Consider the following 21848-nt stretch of genomic DNA (forward strand, 5'->3'; position numbering starts at 1 on the left):
TTGTTTAATGGTGTGATCCGAGTGTATTGCTATGAATTGTTTTCTTCGCGAAACCCATATCCGCTGCAATGCTTTGCAGCAGTCGTCAGACTTGTGCGTTCTCCCGTGTCCATCGTGCCAACCGAGAGGGAATCATAAAACTCATGCCGTCCTCAATCAAGAAAATGCAGGGACTTAATCTCTCCATCCACCACCACCGCTGCCACGGCCGTAGCCGCCGCCGCCACCGTAACCACCACGGCCACCACCGCGGCCACCACCACCCTGGTTGGCCTCGCTGACGCGGATCTGGCGACCCTCGAACCTGGAATCGTTGTATTAGAATCATTTCTGTGCTTATGCGGTGTCGTTGTGTGTGACTCACTCCTGCTCGTTCATCGCGTTGATGGCGGCGGAAGCTTCCTCTTGGGCGCTGAAGGTGACGAATCCGAATCCCCTTGATCGGCCAGTCTCACGGTCGGTCATGACAATCTAAAAACAATACAGTCAGCATCTCGAAACTCGAGGCGCGCGCGCGAGGGAGTACTTACGGCGTCAGTGACCTCACCAAATTCGCTGAACTTGGCGCGGAGAGAGTCGCTGGTTGTGGCCCAGGCGAGGCCGCTGGAGACGTCAAATCAGCTGGAAATCATCGTAATCAATACTCGCGACTTACCCGACAAAGAGTTTGGACATGGTGAGGGACTAGTGATTTCGACGCGAAAATAGTGACGATTTGAAGGAATATGCAATTGTCAGACGGCGCGGTGCGTTATATAGCCCTCAAGCCACAAGTTTCCCCTCTTTCTTTTCCAGCCGCCCACGTGACTGGGGTAGACTAATGCAGCAGTAGGAGCTTGAGCTCGCGCTCCAAAAACAGCTGCCTATTATCATGACGTAGTGTCTCAGCCTCCCTATCATCGATCAGGCTTAGCTGATTATCTAGTTTCCTTGATTAATTGTTTTCTTTGGGACACGATGATTATTTAATTTCTGCTACGTAGAAGCGCGTCTTTGCGCCCAGGCCAAATCGTGTATGACCTGCTCAAACCACGTCGCTTTTAGCTCTGCTGTTAGAATGCTAACAGATCTTAACTCTTGGATCGAAGCAACAGAGATTTCAGTGGGGACCTCTCTCCCTTGAGTGACCCAAGATCGACGGAGCTGTGCAGCCAACAGCCAATCACATTCTGCCACTGAGACGAAGGGTCCTGGAGCCCTCACCGATGTGGCTAGTGATGGAGGGGCTTGGAGGGGCACAAAGGGTCCAGCGCTAATCTGCAAACACTTCGCCACTATCTATCAGGGTGCAAAAAACGCGCTGGCCTGGGCTAGTGAGCGTGTACTCGCGATACGCACGCTCGGTAGGTACCCTAGAGCATGATGTTCGACAGAGCTGGCGCAGCACCTGATGATGTGAGAATTGCCTGAAGATGGCGCAATATTTACAGCATCTGACTAAACAATCATTGGCCGTTTGAGGTACTAATTTATTCCAAGCAAAATGGCAGAGACTGTATTTCAGAACTATTCCGACGTCCAAAATGTTCAACCGCTTCACTACTCTCCACCATTCACATCGACCACCCGAAACATGCACGTAAGTGCACATCACAGAAGCCCCGTGAAATCAGCATCCTTATAATCAACATCGCGATCAGGCCAAGCACCAAGCTTGCTTAAAAAGTCGACGAAACCACCTTCACCGCCCCAGTAATGCTTCATGAAATTCGTCATCATATCCGTACCATTGAGCAACGCACCGCTTGTCCACAGTTTTCCGTCTCTGACCCAGCGCTTGGTAACCCAGTTGACCTCTGGAGCTTGTTTCCGGACAGTGTCGAGCATGATAATCGGGCCAGTTGCCGTTTTACCGTTCAAAATACCGGCTTGCAGAGGAACGAGGACACCTCCACAGATGGAGAGGAAAGCAGAGCATTCGTCGTAGGCTTTGCGAACAAAAGCGAGCTCAGCTTCATTGGGTGTGTATTGAGCAGAGTTCGCGCCCATGAGAACGATATCCAGCGGAGGGCAAGTATCGAAAGAATCCTTTCCGTATCAGCACAACGACATGAGGTTCAATCGCCAAGTGAATATACCGTAGCCACAAGCTTGATACCGCTTGTCAAGATACAGGGAGAACCGGTCCCCTTCTCGTGAACCCAATGAAATTCCATATCCATTGTCTCCGATTCGAGCTTGGCAGGCGCAACGCTTTCAAAGCTGCTCTTCCATGCTTTCTTGGAGAGGCCGTACAAAAAGTCAATGGGAGCGACGTCGAGAATTTCGGTCTCGCTGGAAATATGTGAGCCGGGGTGCATCAAGGGAATTGATTCTGCTCACTCACCTGTTCATCAGAATAACACCAATGTGAATGGTCCTGTTGGGCTTTGCGAGGTCGAAGGCGACGGACATAGTGGCTGTTTGCAAGATGGGGGTTGTAATAAATGGATGAGTGATTGTTGTTGCAATTCATGTTGATCCATACCGAACTCACTTTTATAGATACTCGTTCAGCTCAGTTCCCGACCTACGTCGGTCTTGCTGAGATTTATGACCCGGGACATGGATCATAGCCCCCTGCAAGTCAGTGAAGTGAAGAGCTACTCAACTGACATCCGAGATACATGGTACGAACAACTGTGTGTTCTCGCGAAGAAGGCGTTTCAATATTCCTTCCTTTGGTTCGCCATTGGTCAAGAACACCGTTGTTGTTTCGATAAACCGGGTCTAGCCACTTGATATATCCTAACCTCCGAGTGCATTCGGCTCTTATAATCCGCCATACGGTTGCCTTCGCAGAGCTCAACCACGTAGGCTGCGCGAGCCAAAATCGCATTTAGTCAAACTCATAGAAGGGGGTTTTCTTTCTTCAAATACGGAGGCAGTTCATATGTTTGTTTCTGCCCTTTTCGTTTGTTAGAAAATCGTGTTGCATTATTCAACCGTTAAACCCTGCGCCTACAAGCTAAGGTTGTGAATACTTTGGTTGCGACGCTGTCTCGGGTATTTGATAGGCTGATGACATGTTGCAAAAGTCAATTCAATGGCGATTCCATGAGTCTTGATTCGTCAGAACAGTTGTTCAATTGTTAAAGGGCATTGTTGTGACAATAGGCGACAAGACATGTTATTATCTCGGAAGATTTTCCGACAATGAAAATGTGGAGCCCCATGGAGGGGTCAGTCAAATCATGCACTGGTGACGCATCATGAGGGCGCTAGTGGATGTTGTGAGATTCTCGAGATGGCTCGGAAATATTTCCGAATTATACCAAGCAATTGAGCAGTATTTCCGAAGAATCGAGTCCTTTTCTCCTCTAATTCCCTCTTCAGGTTTGGCCCGATGAATGAATAGCCGACAATAAGTATCAAGCCAAACCCAAACTTCCCGCGTGCGACTCGAGGCAGCCCAATTGAGGCCTGCTTAACAAAGGCCGTGATGGGATTCGGCATACGGCTCCCCCGCTTATTCGGTTATCAAGACTTGGGGTTTCTTTGCAGATCCCGAGCAGTGCAGCTGAGGGGAAACATGTCACGTTGCTCGTCTTGCGTATAAAAAGCCTACAGACGGGACTGCACGTTACCATGTCATTGCAACACAGAGAGTCATCTTTTCCCCGCTTGGACTTGATCTTTATGAGCAACCATGTCTGATCAAGTTATCTACCTCGCTATTCTCATCGGCCTGTACGTGCTGTACAAGTTGGCCAATTCGACTGATCAGCCAAAGATCAAGGGCATCCCCGAGATTCCTGGTGTACCGCTTTTTGGAAACTTGATTCAGTTGGGGACGGACCATGCCAGAGTTGCACAGAAATGGGCCAAGAAGTACGGACCTGTCTTTCAGACACGTCTGGGAACCAAGGTGAGAATCTATGTCGTTTCTCATATTCAATTCTGACCATCGCAGCGAGTCATCTATGTCAACTCTTATGAAGCCGTGAAGCATTTCTGGATCACCCACCAGTCTGCACTCATCTCCCGCCCCATGTTTCACACATTCCACTCAGTGGTTTCTTCATCCCAAGGCTTCACCATCGGCACTTCGCCGTGGGATGAGTCCTGCAAGAACCGCCGCAAGGCCGCTGCCACTGCCCTCAACCGCCCTGCTGTTCAATCTTACATGCCAATTCTCGACCTCGAGTCTCTCGTCAGCATCAAGGAACTTCTTGACGATTGCAAGGACGGAAGCAAGGACCTTGATCCATCGCCCTACTTTGCCCGATTTGCGCTCAACACTTCTTTGACTTTGAACTACGGCTTCCGCATCGATGGCGACGTCAACTCTGAGCTTCTCCACGAAATCACCTACGTTGAGCGCGAGATTTCCAATTTCAGATCTACTAGCAACAACTGGCAGGATTATGTTCCGCTGCTTCGACTTTGGGGAGCTCAAAACTCATCGGCTGAGGAATTCAGAGTGCGCCGTGACAAGTATCTGTCTGATCTCCTGGCCAATCTCAAGAGCAGAATCGACAACGGTACAGATAAGCCTTGCATCACTGGAAACATTCTGAAGGACCCTACCGCCAAGCTGAACGATGGTGAGTAAGATGCGCCCCGTAAAACAATTTCGCTAATAAATCAACAGCCGAGATCAAGTCTATCTGCCTCACTATGGTTTCTGCTGGTCTGGACACAGTTCCAGGTAACGTGATCATGGGCATCGCATACCTCGCAACCGAGCAAGGTCAGAAGATTCAAGCCAAGGCCCTCAAGGAGATCTACAAAGTCTACCCCAACGGTGAAGCCTGGGAACGATGCCTCGTGGAAGAGAAGGTTCCCTATGTCACAGCCCTCGTCAAGGAGATCTTGCGATTTTGGACAGTCATTCCTATCTGCCTGCCTCGGGAAAGCATCAAGGATATCCCCTACCAGGGTGCCGTGATCCCTGCAGGAACCAAGTTTTTCATGGTGAGACAGCCCTGTGTATATGGCGCTGGAACATACAGCTAATCGGAGATTTAGAACGCCTACGCCGCAGACTATGATGAATCACGATTCGCGAATCCTTATGAGTTTAACCCTGAGCGATATATCGACGACAAGGAGATTGGAACGCCTCACTACGCCTATGGTGCTGGATCACGAATGTGCGCGGGCTCTCACCTTGCAAACCGCGAGCTCTACACAGCTTTCATCCGCCTCATCACCGCTTTCGAGATTCTCCCTCCCAAGGACAAGAAGGACTTCCCCGTCATGGATTGCATCGAGTGCAACGCCAACCCAACTTCGCTGACAACGGACCCCAAGCCTTTCAAGGTCGGTTTCAAGCCGCGAGATGAGGCCAAGGCCAGGGAATGGATTGCAGCTGGTGAAGAGCGAACCCAAGACATAAGGTGATGAATGAATGGTCTGGATAAGAGTTTAAGAGAACGGGAAGTGGGCAGTGGAAGAATTGTAAGGTTTGACAGGTGGAGATTTAAACCCTTGCATAGTGTTATCTGTTGTTGTCTAAATGAGGCAGAGTCGTTTCGCTACCCGTTTCGTTGCGAGTCATCTACACTCTACCCATGCAGATTATATTCAGCTGCACCAATTGACGCGTCTATCCTAGCTAAATTAAACAAAATTTAAGGCTAAAAAATACTGAAATGAAACGGTTTCTCACAAGCTTGGACGATAAAGGCCGTTTCAAATATATAGACTCGGGCCCACCGTGGCCCTGTTGCCTTGTTAGGGGATCTGTCCCGCGACCTGAAACCAGATCCACAGCCAATAAGAGAAAGGACAAGAAGCATTACAACTCGACGTCTTGGGATATCTCAAACAGCGCAGCATAACCTCACCTGATGCTGGCTTCGCCGAACTCCACACTCGGCGAATGCAAGACCTAGCTACCCTCATCCACAATGAAAGCGAATATTGCCCGTGCAACAATTAAGCCACCAATGTCGTCTCTCTTGTTTGCAAAACCTGTCCCGAGCACTCGGAAGCGAATTTCCATACCCGGCGCCGGCACTTGATGGGGGATTTATATATAATGGGCCGACATCTCACCTTGGATATGGCCTTGATCATACCATCTTGTTTGGTCTATCTTTCTTTTTCGTATTATTTTCGTTCTTTACAGGCACTGGCTGCCAACATTGTCCATTCGTTTCTTCGTTTGTAGCTTTTACTTTACGATTCGTACATTCTTTCCCGACGATCCTTTGATACATATAGTCTTCACTACTGAAACACCGCCGACATGCGTTTCTCAACACTCCTTTCGTCAGCGGCGCTGATGTACCAGGCCATCTCGGCCGAATCAGTCGAGTACAAGGATGCCGATACGGGAATTACCTTCCAGCAGTATACCGACAAGAGCAGCAAGTTCTCCTTCGGTATTGCTCTGCCCAAGAACCCCAGCACCGACTTCATCGGTCAGATGACCGTTCCCATCTCCGAGGGTTATGGATCCGTTGGTATGGGATCTACCATGACCAAGAAGCTTCTCGTTGTTGCTTGGCCCAACGATGGCAAGGTCATTACCTCAGTTCGCCAGGCTGATGGATACACCAACCCTGCCGTTCTCGACGACGACACCGTCTCTATCAAGCCCATCGAGAAGGGTACCAAGGTCGGTACTGACTCTTTCACCTTCACTTTCCTTTGCGAGGGCTGCATCAAGACCGATGGAACCACTTTCAAGGCTGCCGATACCAACGCTGTTCTCAGCTTTGCTATGAGCACCACTGCTCTTGACGACCCCACCGACGCTGCTGGTGCTCTCAACTACCACGGCGCTGGCTTCGGCGGTTACTCTCTTGACACTACCGCTGCTCAGTCTGCCGACTTTGAGACCTGGGCCAAGCTTGCTTCCGATGCCACTACTCCTGTTACCAGCCCTGGAGGCAGCACTGGTTCCAACCCTGGCAACTTCACCACCATCGTCTCTAACGCTACCTACGACTACATCGTTGTCGGTGGTGGTACTGCCGGTCTCATTGTCGCCGAGCGTCTCGTTGAGTCCAAGAAGTCTGTTCTTCTTCTTGAGCAGGGCAAGGCCTCTTTCTACGAGTCTGGTGGCCGCTCTACCATGGACTGGAACGACACCGTCACTCAGTACGATGTTCCTTCCATGGCCTACTACCTCACTACCGCCAAGGACACCTCTGCCTACTGCACTGACACTGCCAGCATGGCTGGTTGCATTCTCGGTGGCTCAAGTGTCATCAACGCTATGATGTTTGTCCGCCCCCAGCCTGCCGACTTTGACGACAAGTGGCCTGCTGGCTGGAAGTGGCAGGATGTTGAGAGCTCCGCCAACAAGCTCTACGAGCGCACTCCCGGTACCACTAGTCCTACCAAGGACGGTAAGCGAGTTGACCAGGGCGCTTGGAACGTCCTCTCCAAGTTCTTCTCTAGTAACGGCTTCACCGAGGTTGATGCCATTGAGGAGCCTAGCAAGAAGAAGTCAGTCTTCACTCACCCTCCTCTGATGGTCAACGACGGTCTCCGCGCCGGTCCCGTCCGTGACTACCTCCCTCTTGCTCAGGCCAACAACAACTTCAAGCTTCAGCTCAACACCAAGGTCCTCCGCGTTGTCCGCGAGGGTAAGGCTGTCACCGGTATCGAGGTCCAGTCCGGTCCTTCTACCCGCCAGATCATCAACCTCAAGGCCAACGGTGCCGTCGTCCTTGCCGCCGGCTCTCTCGCCACTCCCCGCCTTCTCGTTAACTCTGGTATTGGCCCTTCTGAGCAGATTGAAGCCGTTGCTAGCGGAAGCCAGCGCCTCACGATGCCCGCCAAGGATCAGTGGCTTGATCTCCCTGTCGGAGAGAACCTCAAGGACCACCCTATCTTCACCGTCAAGATGAAGACCAAGCAGCCCATGTCAGCTCTCACCGAGACCGACTTCACCAAGCCTAGCCAGACCAACATTGATCTTTTCGCCCAGGGAGACGGTCTTCTTGCTCAGTCTGGTCAGCGCTTCATCTTCTGGGACACTGTCAAGGGCTCCGATGGTGTTGAGCGATACGTCCAGGGTACTTGCGCCGCTGCTGGTGACGACGCTGTCAAGGTCAAGGTCTACCTCACCCACGGTGCTACCTCCAGCGGTTCTCTTACCGTCACCAGCTCTGGTGCTACCAAGCTTGTCGGCGAGCCTTACCTCAAGACTGCAGGGGACAAGGAGGCTGTCAAGAGCTTCATGAACAAGCTCATCAGCTTTGCCTCCAAGCCCAACAGCACCCTCAGCGTCGCCAGCAACGCTACCGCCGAGAGCCTCATGGCTGAGTACGTCAGCGGTTCTCATTTTGTCGGCTCTGCCATCATGGGTACTGAGAACGATGGTACCAGCGTGGTCGATACTGACACCAAGGTCTGGGGTACCGAGAACCTGTTCGTCGTCGACGGTTCCATCCACCCTGATCTTCCTACCGGCAACACCCAGGCCATCATCATGGTTGCTGCTGAGCACGCTGCTTCTAAGATCCTCGGTGGCGGAAACGGCGCTTCCAGCCCTGTTGTTCCCAGCAACGGCACTGTCCCCGTTGCTACTACTCCCGTCAGCACTCCCGTCGCTACCAAGAGGCCTTCCAAGTGCAAGAGGTCTATGCGACAGCGCCGCCACCACCGTCGCCTGTAGGGATGGCATTGAAACAAAAGTGGAAATGCCACGAAGGCAGAATTGATCAAGATCTCATTACTATGTACAAACTTTAAACCATTGTCTCAGGACAGCTTCTCAGATAGACCATCTTGATGACTCTAAAAAGAGTCTGTTTCTTCAAACAAACATGATTGACTTGACAAGTTTGGTTCAAATGCGTATGTGACTACTGATATCGGACAAATAACTGTCTCCAGCTATTCGAGATGCGGTAAAAGTTAATGATCCTGATGGTGTCGTAAAAAACAATGAGCGACTCAACTGTTGCGCGTAAGTTACAGGGCCTTCAGTGGTCTACGGGCACTAAGAGCCCTGTAGTTGTCGCTGAGTTCCCTTCCTCGGCTCGGCTCGGGTAAGCGCCCAGGCGATAAGGTTTGCTCATGCCGCCAACATCGCAACCTGAATCAGTCGCTTCACTTGACTGGCAAAAAGAAAACGATTTACTGCAAACAGCAAAAGAAACTGATGAGACTGGGACTCGAACCCAGGAGGATTGCTCCACCAGGAAATTGGTGTTAAGGTTAACCTTAACCTGGCGCCATAACCAACTCGGCCATCTCACCAAGGGTTTTTAGTTGGAGGAAGCGGTCGCAATCAATAACATGACCCCTAGCATACCCATCACTTCACGATCAACTCGGACTTGTTCATCAACTATCTGTTGCATGCGTAGCGAATCACTCGTTTCGTATACCATTCACTAATTGGAGAGCATAGCCAGCCTGTTGTATTTGCTTGCAAGCCCATAGCCAAACACTGTACGTTTTGGCAACCATCACAGAGTGTCACACAATGATCGCTAGACAAATCACCAAGAGATGAGACAACGCGCTTGAAAGTGCGACACGGCGGAATATTGAGTTGGAATATGAGTTGCTGTGTCTCAGTCAGTCGTGTTGACTTCAGTTAGTTCTTAAGTCTTGTCCTGGCCGTGTCGCTGCATTGCGATAAGTGTTTGCCTGAGATCTGTATGCACCGACGCAAGGCCTCTGCAGCTGATTGGTGCAATATACATACATTGATACCACATCTTCCATCATGAGAAACTCTTCCGATGACATTACGCAAGGGGTGCTTGGTCTTCCTTTGTTCCGACGTTGAGAATATGGACTTGCATGTGCACCTACGATCTACCGGCATGCACTCTACGGCATTTTCAAGCGGATTGAGAGGAGTTTCGTCTCCAATACCATTCACTAAAGTCCATGGGATCTCTGTGTAGATCAAGACCTGCGAGAATGAGGCGATGGAACCGCTCGGGCAACACAGCCCTAGTCAGGGTATCGAACAGGCTTCGATGCATCACACTGCTACTGTCTATACACATCTGTGGGACCATCACACCTCCAACAAGATCACTACCCCTACGAGTACCCTCACTCTTGCATATAAGCGCATGTAGTTCCATCAAGGGTGTCAAGCGGCACCAGTGGAGGGTAGCACCAGTCCTGGGATGGTCCTACGGGTCCGTTTCATAGGGCTGCAGTAAGCCCTGCTGGCCAAGAGGTTCCAATATTCCCGATCTTCATCCTTGATCAGCTCCAATTGATTGGATCAAATGGCAGTTTTCTCGTGCTTCCGACTTGTAAGTTCCGTACCTAGCCCAAACAAAGAGATAGCTTGATGCAACAGAGAGAACTTCGGAAGCAGGCCTACAAGACACCAAAAAAAGTGAAGATTTATAAGTCGTCATCTTCCATACAGCACTTCGTTTCATCTTAAGTCGATTGGTGTGGCTTCTGGACCACGAATTGTAGAACTAAGCATGAATCGCAAGGCATCTCGAAGCAATGTTCTTCTCACTGGGTCAGGAACAAGCTAGCGACTCAATCCTACGCCTTGGCTCTCTTGCTCTGCTATACCAAGATATATAGACTGAGTCTTTTCGAATGCTTGATTTGCGACTAGTCAGCGGTCATTACGTTGGTTTAGACGTGAGTCTCGAAGTGTTACGTGAGGGCATGGCCGTGCGTGGCTTTGGAGGCATTGCTCGCCATAGCGATCTTGTACTACCAAACTTCCAACTTGGCATCTATATGAACAACTGAATAGACTGATATCCCTAGAGCCATTTATTGTCTCTAGTAGTTCACCGGTGACTGAGAAGCAGCGTGCTTCCGCCAGCGAGCTGTCACGGGTCATTGTCAGCTTGGCAGATGATTGGCAACATGGAGGCCACTACTCTACGCGCATCACTCTATGGCAATATCAGCGGTAGAAGTACTGTTGTCTTGATGTCGACACCGTTGCATTGATTCGTGTCAAATGGTAAATTGTCAGTGGGTTCTGCCGAACATAGCCGCCCGAAGCCCTGATCCGATACCGCTGTCGCACTGACGCCATAAAGGACCCATAAGTAAATGCGCGTTTTTTATCAGATCTTTTTCTTTGTTTATCAGATCTTGAGTCCAGTCCAGTAACTGACTCGTCTTACCTTAGTCTGCTGTCACTGCATGTCATGCTGCGTTGTCTCACTCGCGCCCGCCCACTATTGTCGCTATCAACACCAAGAGGTCTTATTCACATTCACAACAAAACAATGACTACCGATCATAGCCATGGACATGCTCGTGTCCCTAATACTCTCGAGTGGCTTGCCAAGACCAAGAGGGGAGACTATCTCGTGCAAGTAGCATGGCCTTTGTGCTGGGGTGAAGATCGCGTTGCCTCTGAGAATGAAGTGGTCAATCTGGTGTGAGTAGTGCTGGACCTTACCCCGAAAAGACGGTGCCTAATCATCACACAGCTACCTTGTTGATGGCAATGCCTATTTCTTCACAGCTGTTGATGTTTCCCGTCGATTGGAATACTTGAATAGCACAAGGACTGTCGTGGTGGGCATTGGATACCCGCCCAGTAAATATGTCTACGACTTCCGTCGTGGGCCGGATCTTACACCACCCGCCGATGAGTACGACATGCCGCTCGACAGATACGGCAAGCCTCGCACAGACATCTCATTTGGTGAAGCCAATGAGTTTCTCGAGTGGATAAAAACCGATGTGATGCCTTACGTTGAAGACAAACTCTTCCCCAAGGCCAATCTTCACACCGGTCGCAAGGCTCTCTTCGGCCATTCATATGGCGGCATCTTCACCCTCAACACAATGTTCACTCAACCAGAGCTCTTTAACACTTATATCGCTGCCAGTCCTGTCATTTGGTGGAACAAGGACTTTTTGATCCGCGAACGTGAGACTGCTTTTCTTGCACGCGACAAGCCCGTCGACCCTCCATTTTCGCTGGCTCTTACATGGGGCACCGGCAAGTCAGAATTGGTGAGGGATCCTGACGATGATGACGAGAAGTGGTACAAGAGACAGAACTGCGCCGAGGACGATAAGATGAAACCAAGCGCAACGGCTTTGGTGTCGCGACTGAAGGATTGCCCGAGTGTCAAGAAGATCTGGACTCGTGAGTTTGAGGGTGAGGATCACGGAAGTGTTGCTGTGACGGGTCTGCAGCAGGGACTCATGCAGTTCATTCTCGGCAAGATATAAACATAATTGTAAATAGACTTGATAGACTTGAATTGAATTTGGCGCATGCAAGTGTGCAAATGGTGCAAACTCTTCGCGAATAATGTTGTTGATCAGGTATTTGCACAGTGTTGGTCTACTGGATGAACACTTCAATCGGGGCCCGTCTGTCAGAGACATCGGAAGGTCATGCTTCAGTGATTACAAATGCTCCGATGCTGAAAATTACAGTTCATTCAATTGCCGCGTAGCTCGTCAACAATACGATTGCCGCGTAGCTCGTCAACAATACGTTGACCGTCAAAGTATGCCTCAGCTTGCTTCAAATCATGGACTAGGTACCATTCAGGCGGCTGCTTGGCGACAAGTCACTGGTCGAAACAAGATTGCAACCAATTTTCACGTGTTACTAGAACTTCAAAGATAAATAACAAGGCAAATAGTGCCATTCTGTTGAGGCCATGATGCCATCATCATTTATTACGATTGTCTGTTAGTTACTAGTTATGTAACATCATATAACATTACTCTTCCACCATAATTTTATTTGAGATCAATCTGACCGTATCGTCCAAGACACTCCAGTCTCTTAGAAGACAGTGCCCTTGGTCTGCTTGATCTTCCTGAGATCGTAGTTCTTAATCAAGAACAGCGAGATAAGAGCGACAGCCATAATGCCAGTTCCGGCAGCAAGCATGCGAGCCTGGCCATAGCCGTAAGCCTTCTGGATCGCAAGACGCTCGGGGCTGCCCATCTCATAGAGGAGCTGAGAGTCGAGGGACTCGTAAATGGCGTCGAGATCAGCCTGAGCAGACTCAGGAAGATACTCGGCGAGCTTCTTATAGAAGGTGTTGGTCCAGATGGTGGCAGAGATGGTGCTGCCGACAGCAGATCCGATGTTGCCAGTGACGCTAAGGGTAGCCAGAGCGGTAGCGACATACTGATGCTCGACGGCAGCGAGGACACCGACTTGCATGCAAAGAATAAAGGTAGCGCCAGCGATTGAGATGAAGACTTCACACATAATGAGGTAGCCAATGGACTGACCAGGGCGACGGAAGTAGATCATGAGACCCTGGGAAAACATGTACAGAGGAATACCGACACACAGAATCCACTTGAAGCGTCCGGTCTTGTGCATGGCATAGCCAACAATGAAGAGGAGGACACCAGAGACGATCTCAAAGGTGTTGTTGACATAACCAGCTGTAGAGGGCTGTAGGTTGTTGACCACCTGGAGGAACGAGGTGAAGTAGCTGTTCCAGCAGTAATAGGCGATCATGTAGACAAAGTCCAGAAGGCAAACACCGATAACGGTGCGGCTGGTAAGGAGCTCGAAGCGAAGGAATGGCTTAGGGGCAACATAGCGCTCGTAAGCACCGAAGATGGCCAGAAGAACAACACCCAGAATGATCATCGCAATGATGTAGGGGGTGTCCCAGCCCTTGGGAGCGCTGCTAGCGATGGAGAAGGGAAGGAGGAAGATGACAAGACCAGCAGCGAACAAGAAAGCACCAGCAGCATCAAACTCGATCAGTCCCCACTTGATGTTCTCCAAGAAAGATCGACCGCTAGACTCATTGACAAGGAGACCCTGCTTCTTGGCCTTCTGAAGGTTGAACCTCAGGAGGACGTACATGGGGATGGCGACGACGGGAAGGACAATGGAGAATGTTCCAAAGCCCCATCGCCACTGATCACCGTTTCGGAGGAAGGCCTCGGCGGACTTGGGACCAGCGAAGGCAGTGATCATGTACGGAGAAGAGGTGAAGGCGTACGCAAGACCTCGGTTCTTGAGTTGTGTGGAATCGGCCGTGATAACATCAATGCTGTAGGTGAGACCAGACCAGCCAACCTGCCAGAAGACCTTCAGGGCAATTAGTAAGTGTCTGTTGTTGCGAGGAACCGGAGATGACTTACGGTAGCGGCACAGAAGGTGGCGAGGTTGCGACTAGCAGCCATCATAGCCATACCAATGGTAGCAAAAGTGACCATGAGAAGGAAACCTTCAGCACGACCCCAGATATCGAGGATCTTGGACAGGGGAATGTAGACAGCGGCAGTCATGCAGTTGGCGACAATGCCAATGACGGGAATGAGAGAGTGAGACTCCCATTCACTGCTGGCGTAGGGAACAAGAGTGTAGTTGATCTGGCTCTGAAAACCATTGGTGAGGTAGATCAACCACATACTGCAAGGCCGTTAGTTCGCGACTTCAATTGCGACAAGACGAAAACATACAAAACGAAGACACCAGCAAGGGCCTTCTTACTCCAGGCCAGAGTCGTAGCCTCAACAGCCTTGACACCGTGCTGCGCGTTCTCGGTAACGGCATCGCTGGCGCTACCGGTCTCATCAGGATACTTGCCAGCCTCCTGGTCCTTTTCGTTCATGGCAGCAGTGACAGTGACGGGTGCCTCAGTGGCATCACCCTCATTGCCCTTGCGCCCAAGGAACTTGTCGAGAGCTCCCATGGTGATCTTGTCTTTAGGAGGATAAAATTTAAGCTTAAGCTTTGGGAAGGCAAGGAAGAAAGAGAGGCTCAGCAGATCATGGGAGGGAAGAGCACACGGTTATAAGTTTAGATTGACAGGGAAAATTTTAAAGCAATTGTCTAGAGCAAGGGGGTGCTTCTGGCTAGACTGAAGGATATTAGACGCAATCCACTTTCCATCAGATAAGATCAGGTCTCTCAGGTGGCCAAACCCACCGAGATCGGGCTCCTTTAGGACGATTGGGAATTGGGAACCAACAAGCAGAGAGAAAGTGACAGACTGGAGATTCTCGGAACGCGAGGGATCCAGCGGCTGCAGCCACTTTGTCGTTAGCACAGGCCTGGAACGCACGAGTTACCGGGTTTGTAAGTGGGGGGTTCAATTCGGGCGGCGTCAAGCAAAGCAGAGATTTCCATTATCTATCTGATTGATCGATTAGATCGAATCAAAACTTGTGCTTCATCGGTGGAATTGCTTCTGTCGGGTGTGATCCGTGTTGGACTTAACTTCATCGTATTGTGGGATCTTGGTTCAATCTTGATGCACTTTGTTTTGCAGCATCGCTTTGTCCATGGACGACAGGGTTCGCTGAGAGTCACTGAGACCTCACTGTAACCTCCGCTTTTGCAGCGGAGCCTCCCCATTTCGCATCTCACTACTTTCTTCAGCTTTTGCCTCTGGCGTGGGATTCTATTACCTAGAGCCAACCAACTGCGTGATCTTGGCACCGCGATACAAGGGTTCCATTCTCATCAGGCGTCTTTTGTCATGTTCAACCAACACGTCGGAACACTCCAAGACGTCGTTAAAAAAAACCCTGCATCAGCTGTCGACGTCCCGCGCTTGGCAAACTAAAAAAACCATCGGAAGCTCGCCGTAAAAAGCCCATATTTCTCTCTTGGCAACCATCAATAATATGACAATAACTTCCTCTTGGCAAATAGAGCTCCATTGCTCATCATCAGTAGCCCTACAGACCATACCCATTTATGGCCAAGACTGCATAACGAGGCTTGATTCTGGCCTCACAACCAGCGGACCAAACGCCACAAGGGGCCAAGTTCACCAGGGGTCGGGTGCCTCAACCGCTTGAGCCGCGGGTTGTGGGAGAAGAGTCACTCCACTGAAGGTCGTGAGACCAGACGGACCCCTGGAGCTAGGAATGGGTTTTTCTTGCTCGGCCAACTGCTTGTGCTCTGGTGAGAAAGAAAGTTTGCACGCGATCTCATTGCTGCAAGCCTCGACGCAGTTTATCTGCCGCTTAAACAAGCTTAAATGACGGCTGCAACCGGCGCAATTTCTTCCAGTTTTCGGAGCTCATTTGCGTAAAAAAGACGGGAGCCGTAATGTAAATAGGGTCCCCCACGCTAGCTCTGTGTCACGAGAGGGTAATTCATGACATTTCCGGAGGTAAACAACAGCCGACCAAAGTTCCGAAGCCCATTCTAGCTGTACCGCCCGTTGACCTAATTACCGCGCGATGGAATTGCTATACCCAGAGTTTACGGTTGATGGAAGCGGCAAATTGCAAGATATCTCGCTGTAGAAGGTTGATCTTCAAGGGCAATCTCTGCATGTAATTGAAGCTGATCAACAGGATCGGCAATGCCGTTGCGCCTTGGCAACGTGTCAAAGGATTTCTGATCGGTAAGATCGGATCACCTCTTGGCCATTATCTTGGCAGAGTTATTCCCGTTGGAGCGCGAATTGTCAATTGTGAACCCTTCACTCATGCTCAAATGTCACGGCCCATCGCCAAGAGGTTGTAAGAACGAACAATAGCGATAATAAAAATTGACTGATGATAAACAAGTCGCTAGCATTATTTTACTATCCAATGGCCATCAAATTTCCATTCCAACAACTTTTAAAGACATTTCCCCATTTATTTACAGCTTGGGCTCAAAGCCAAAGGTCGTGCCAGCGACACGAGGCTTGCCCTGGTTGAAGGGGCAGATCTGGAAGAAGCGCTCACGAGAGATCTTGACGAGGTTGGATCGCTTGTGAGGCAGGTCCATCCACTTGTCTTGGTGAAGACCGAAGATCATCTCATACTTGAGAACGTTCTCGCTGGAGAGACGAGGCTCGCCGACAACGTTCTCAGTGCGGTGGTCATCCAGGAACTCGTAGTGCATCACACTAGGCCACCATGCCATAACGCGATACTGTCCGCGGAACTTGTCGTTACCGACGAGTGAGTGTCGGCCGCGATCGAAGTCAAGGCAGGCGTAGTGTTGACCCATCTTGTCCTCCTTGGCCCAGTACAGCTCGAAGTAGGCGAAAGGTGTGTCGTTGAAGTAACCCAGAACAGCGAACTGATGAGGGTCGTCATGGATGTTCTTGAGATATGTGCGATGTTCATCAAGAGTGCCTGTCTCCATCCATCCAGCAGCGACACGGGGGTCGTTCTGCCATGTGTTGAAGAGACCCAAGTGCTCGGGGTTCTCGTAGTCGAGAGCGACGAGGTTGAAGTGCTCGTCAAGAGATGGGATGTACCGGCTGTAGATGTAACTACCGGCAGCAGGCTTGGGTGTTCGGCGCGGGTGACGCAGGAGAGTGGACTCAGAGGTGGGCGTCATCACGTACTCCAGATGAGGCACCACGTTGGCGGAGTTCCAGGTAGGAAGCCAGATAGGCTGTTGACCCAATGGAGAGGCGCATCCCTGCCAGAACGCGCTGCGAAGAACAAGAACCTCAACTCCAGTGCTGGGTGCGGGCTCAACACCCTTGGGAGGAGGAGGCATGTTGATGGCCACCATGGAGAGGACAAGCTCCTTGGCCAAATCCTCAGCACCAGCGCCCTCAAGGCGGAGACGGAATTGCTCTACATCAAAGTGGTATGTGAAGAAAGTGTAGAGGAACATCCAGGTCTGCGAAAGGGTAGGAGTCTGCTTCTCCCAGCTCAGCGACCAGACAGGACTTCTTCTGGCACGAGCATACTCGCGGTTATCAGAATCAGGGATGTTATCAGATTCCACAGCAGGAATCTTGGAGAAAACTAGATCATCTGCATGGAGAACCTTGGGGAAAGGCTTGCCCTCTGTGATGGAGTCGTCCTTGCGCAGACGATACGACTGCTTACCCTCAGCAGTACGCTCGAGGTAGTAGGTGGACAGATAAGGCAGAGGGAGCCTGATCTTGATTGGCGACTTTTGCTGGAATGGTTCTGAAGACATGATTGTTGGTTGATGGCTTGTGACTACTGACTGACTGACTGAACTTGTTCTTTTTTTCTCTCCAGATTTTATTTATACCCCGATCTCGGTGTTGAAGGTCTTGGCCCAATCAGATTAGATAAGATGTATTCCATCTTTGCTCAAGACGGCGAATATCCCGATGCGTACCGTGAAGTGGACAAGCCGAGGGTAGCAGAGCAGGGTAGGGGAGTCCGTCTTGTAAAGCTTGGAAGCTTGGTTGAGGATGAGGTGCCCGTCGTGTTGTATCCGGTCTGTGCCGATTATCCGCAGTCCCTGCGAGCTTTGCAGTGGGATCATGCCACTAAGTGAACGCTAATTGGGGCCAAGTGGATGGGATGTGCGCTAATTTGAGGCGCGGAAACTTAGAAAGGAAGCTGTTGTGGGGTTAGTTAGGTACTAACCTAGGCTTTGAGTTTTCTGCTTGCTGTCCCGTTGAGAAATTTCGTCTGGTGTTGGTGAAGCTCGTACGGAGTAAAGGGTCAAGGAGTTTGCAAGCTCTACCCTACAGAATAAGACCAATCTGCATCAAGTTCTTCTTATTCCTCAAGTATGAGAAACAATTCCTTTGATCAGCTTCGAATCGCCTCCGACGTCACGACGCCACAATAATGGAGAGTACATGAGAGCTTGGCTCAGTCTTGGTGGCCCCGGGATGACATTCACGCCACCGACTTCGCTTCACCACTACGAAACACGGCTTGCCGAGCTCTACCTAATCAATCACTTTTTGCCATAAATCAGATTAGATTAGATTGATATGTCCTGCGAATCGCGAGTGCCCGGCGACAGATGGCTTGGATCTAAAGCATCACTACGAGGCTTAGGGTAGGAGTCTGGCGATGCAAATGGCGAAAACCAAACATAACAATTAAACCGATTCAACGACTCGTTGTGTATGAACTTGAGTGCATCGTTGGCAATGCCATGAGGATTGCTATCTTGTACAGCTGGGCGAGACAGAGCCGTAAATCATTTGGTTTGATGACAATACTCCGTACCATTTGATCGAATACGTGGACTTCCAGTGGTTTACTCGCATGTGCCACCGAACAGGCTACGATACATCCATGCTATCACGAGCCGGAAGGCAGATCGCAAACAGTGAAATTAGAACCCATGCGAGTTATTCACCGCAACGCGAGGCTGTTCGGTAGAATTATGGCTCGAATGGAATGTCCACGAAGTCATGGTCACGCAGCAGCTAAAGTGATTGACTCTCAGTCGCGTAACAACTTGACATACGCGACGTAAGCGCAAGCTCGACAAACACCTCCATCAGTCCCCCACGCCAACAAACGTAGAAGTAGCTTGACTTTTGCGTCCTTGGAAGCGATCGGAAACAAGTACTTTGCTCAAATCACTTGATCGCGCAATTGCGGCTTCTTTCAGCGCTTCCGCCGACCACATCGCAAATGCAGGCCGTCACCCACTGCCCCCCCGCGATCAATTGAACCGTTACGCAAGCTCTCGCAACATAACGGGGAGGTGAATGGGGAATATTGAAGCAAACATGACCTTGCAAACACAAACCAATGCCCCCAAAAAGTAGCCGAAACACGTACTTCGCAGGGCTTGTTGCGTTGCGAAAGCTGAGGTCACGCAGGCCAAGCACCGCTTTCGCGACCGCATCATGTTCTCACTTGTGTTTTCAGCTCCTGATTCGAAAAGCGATCTAGGGCCTCGATGCATATATCGCTCATTGTTCATGCCCAATCACGGGGCCATTGAATTGTATGTGAACTCGATGTCATTCTTGTCGAGGCGAGAAAGACGCGGTCTCGGTTCGGGGGGAAACAGTGGCTTGCTTGCTCAACTACCGATAGCACCGGGACATGCTTGTTAGCCAAGAGAGCCACAATTTGGCGTGAGTAGAAAAAAGGAAAACACAAACCGTTGCCAAGGAAGTGAAATTCGCGTTTACATGGTGTTTTGTTTTCAGCCATTGCAAGTATTCTGTTGTGAGTCTTTGGAGGCGCACTCAATGCTTTGCTGGAATTCTTCAGTTAGCCCAGCTTCCTTCACGTCAAAGCAGGCAGTGATCATCCCCAAGCTCTTGGAACTGTCATAGCTCCCATGAAAATTCTGCTCAACTTCTCAAGCATCCCGTCCGATCTCGGCCACCCTAGCATCATGCACGATCATGAAAAAGAAATCCTTAGAATGCAGCATGTGATGCATCTTCGCCCTGGATTATCAGATGTGATTGATTAGATTCTCAAACGGTTCATTCCGTAGCTCGACGCCAAAGCGACCGGGTGCCATGCCATGCGCTGGAGGGGGCGTGGGCGTGCCGGAGATCGAGGGACAGGGGTCTTTTCAACTGAACCCTTCTGGAACTCTAACGCCGGCTTGGGTCACATTGCACCATCTTTTTATCTGATCGGAACAGATCATCAAGAGGTGTTGACCATTGAGCATCCTCGGCTTCATCAGATAAACCCTGCCGACCAAGTTTTATCACCGAAGGCAGCACATAAACGCATCCATACTCACCGAAGCACACACCATCCACAGTCCCTCAGCAAATCGATCACCATGGCGCAGCACACGTTCAATCGCCAACCACCAGCCCAAAGCTATGGCCTCGTGTCATTCCCAGCACAACACGTTATGCTCGTGGTCTTCAACCGACCCAAAGCCCTCAATGCAATGACCAGCGACGCAGAATATGAGCTCGAAGCTCTCTGGGAGTGGTACGACGAGGAGCCCTCACTGCGCTGCGCAATAGTCACAGGCGCTGGGCGTGCATTCTGCGCTGGCATGGACCTCAAGGAATGGAACCAGATCAATCAGCGCAAAAGAGACGGAATTCCCGAGAAGAGACCCATGGACCCGCCCACGACGGGATTTGGCGGCCTTTCGCGTAGGAGCGGAAAGAAGCCCATCATCGCCGCTGTAAATGGTCTGGCGATGGGAGGCGGTTTCGAGATCATCGCCAATCTGGACCTCATTGTCGCTGCGAAGAGCGCTACGTTTGCTCTTCCTGAGGCTAAGATTGGTGTCGTTGCTAATGCAGGCTCTCTACCAAGACTAGCGAGGACAATTGGCCGCCCGCGCGCCACTGAAATGGCCCTCACAGGGCGGAGCATCAGCGCTGCAGAGGCCCGCGAATTCGGCTTTCTCAACGCCATCACTGAAGACGCCCCAGCGGACAGCGATGTGCTGGAGCGACCCGTGGTGCAGAAGGCGCTGGAGTACGCTGCGCTCATCATCAAGAATAGCCCTGACAGTGTTATTGTGTCTCGCGCGGGTATCCTTGCGGGCTGGGAGCATGGGAGTGCTGAGAATGCAGTCCGGGTGCACCGTCAGACGTGGGACAAGATCATGGCTGATGGGCACAATTTCCACGAAGGCGTGCAGGCCTTTGTGGAGAAGAGGGCTCCGAGATGGGTGGATAGCAAGCTGTGATGCATGACAGTGCATTTATGAGGCATTTTCCCTCTGTATTTTTTCTTGTTTAGTATAGAGCCCGATATACTTGATTCACATTAGAGCTAGCCACGGCGGTTTCAGACACTTGAGAAGTACCTGACAGACAGGCTAACAGGTCCAAATTGTTCAGTGGCTTGTGGTGTGACGCCATGGCAAGCTCGTGTGGAGATTTCACTGATCCTTGTCAATCTGATCAGATAATGAACTTATCAATCACCCCACCACACGAAAAGAAAAATTGTCGCCTCGGCTTCATGGGGGTCATCACTTCATCCACTACGTCCCCGCCGACATGTCGATTATTACTACTCTCCGTATAGTAACGGGACGAAAAGAAACCCTGTTTTCTCTTGGGTTGTAACGCTGTTACATAGCGCGGTGGAGAGGCCTGCAACTCGACCACTTCAGCCAGGACCAGTCTTGTTCACGTCCATCGAACCATTTGCTACATGCGATACCACGCGGATGAATCCTTTACCAGAGCTCTGGCTACCACATCGCACTCTGCTGCATGAGTTCATGCGAATGTGTGTTTCCCCTGTTTGAAGAAGCAGCCTCATTCACAACCGCCTTGGCAGAGCAACCTCTCACCGAAGCCACCGTCCTCCCGCTCCCTTCTTCTTGCTTCTTTGCCCGCGCTAGTTCCGTAACTTCTCACACGGGA

At 50.7% G+C, this 21848-nt stretch overlaps 8 protein-coding genes and 1 non-coding gene across 9 annotated transcripts; 4 read left to right on the forward strand and 5 right to left on the reverse strand.

Moving 5' to 3' along the window:
• Nucleotides 1-174: 174 nt before the first annotated feature.
• On the reverse strand, nt 175-675 carry FMAN_13607 (uncharacterized protein; the record flags this gene model as incomplete). The annotated part of the gene is made up of 4 exons (XM_041833095.1): nt 175-304; nt 365-471; nt 531-603; nt 656-675. 4 exons carry the CDS (start codon nt 673-675, stop codon nt 175-177), a joined length of 330 nt encoding a protein of 109 aa, XP_041683493.1.
• Nucleotides 676-1590: 915 nt separating this feature from the next.
• FMAN_13608 (uncharacterized protein) lies at nt 1591-2394 on the reverse strand (the record flags this gene model as incomplete). The annotated part of the gene is made up of 3 exons (XM_041833096.1): nt 1591-2028; nt 2079-2274; nt 2327-2394. The coding sequence occupies 3 exons, from the start codon at nt 2392-2394 to the stop codon at nt 1591-1593; spliced, it is 702 nt and encodes a 233-aa protein (XP_041683494.1).
• A 1234-nt stretch (nt 2395-3628) lies between these two features.
• FMAN_13609 (uncharacterized protein) lies at nt 3629-5325 on the forward strand (the record flags this gene model as incomplete). Its single annotated transcript, XM_041833098.1, has 4 exons — nt 3629-3847; nt 3893-4526; nt 4574-4896; nt 4951-5325. The coding sequence occupies 4 exons, from the start codon at nt 3629-3631 to the stop codon at nt 5323-5325; spliced, it is 1551 nt and encodes a 516-aa protein (XP_041683495.1).
• Nucleotides 5326-6175: 850 nt separating this feature from the next.
• Nucleotides 6176-8557, forward strand: FMAN_13610 (uncharacterized protein; the record flags this gene model as incomplete). The annotated part of the gene is made up of 1 exon (XM_041833099.1): nt 6176-8557. One exon carries the CDS (start codon nt 6176-6178, stop codon nt 8555-8557), a length of 2382 nt encoding a protein of 793 aa, XP_041683496.1.
• A 487-nt stretch (nt 8558-9044) lies between these two features.
• Nucleotides 9045-9144, reverse strand: tRNA. The gene is given in 2 exon segments: nt 9045-9088; nt 9107-9144. It is a non-coding gene; the product is annotated as a tRNA-Leu (tRNA).
• A 1976-nt stretch (nt 9145-11120) lies between these two features.
• FMAN_13611 (uncharacterized protein) lies at nt 11121-12081 on the forward strand (the record flags this gene model as incomplete). Its single annotated transcript, XM_041833100.1, has 2 exons — nt 11121-11275; nt 11328-12081. 2 exons carry the CDS (start codon nt 11121-11123, stop codon nt 12079-12081), a joined length of 909 nt encoding a protein of 302 aa, XP_041683497.1.
• Nucleotides 12082-12649: 568 nt separating this feature from the next.
• On the reverse strand, nt 12650-14534 carry FMAN_13612 (uncharacterized protein; the record flags this gene model as incomplete). Its single annotated transcript, XM_041833101.1, has 3 exons — nt 12650-13927; nt 13981-14251; nt 14302-14534. 3 exons carry the CDS (start codon nt 14532-14534, stop codon nt 12650-12652), a joined length of 1782 nt encoding a protein of 593 aa, XP_041683498.1.
• A 1910-nt stretch (nt 14535-16444) lies between these two features.
• On the reverse strand, nt 16445-17731 carry FMAN_13613 (uncharacterized protein; the record flags this gene model as incomplete). The annotated part of the gene is made up of 1 exon (XM_041833102.1): nt 16445-17731. The coding sequence occupies one exon, from the start codon at nt 17729-17731 to the stop codon at nt 16445-16447; it is 1287 nt and encodes a 428-aa protein (XP_041683499.1).
• A 2556-nt stretch (nt 17732-20287) lies between these two features.
• Nucleotides 20288-21160, forward strand: FMAN_13614 (uncharacterized protein; the record flags this gene model as incomplete). The annotated part of the gene is made up of 1 exon (XM_041833103.1): nt 20288-21160. One exon carries the CDS (start codon nt 20288-20290, stop codon nt 21158-21160), a length of 873 nt encoding a protein of 290 aa, XP_041683500.1.
• Nucleotides 21161-21848: the final 688 nt, after the last annotated feature.

The sequence above is a fragment of the Fusarium mangiferae genome (assembly GCF_900044065.1).
Source record: "Fusarium mangiferae strain MRC7560 genome assembly, contig: FMAN_scaffold007, whole genome shotgun sequence".
NCBI classification, from domain to species: Eukaryota; Fungi; Ascomycota; class Sordariomycetes; order Hypocreales; family Nectriaceae; genus Fusarium; species Fusarium mangiferae.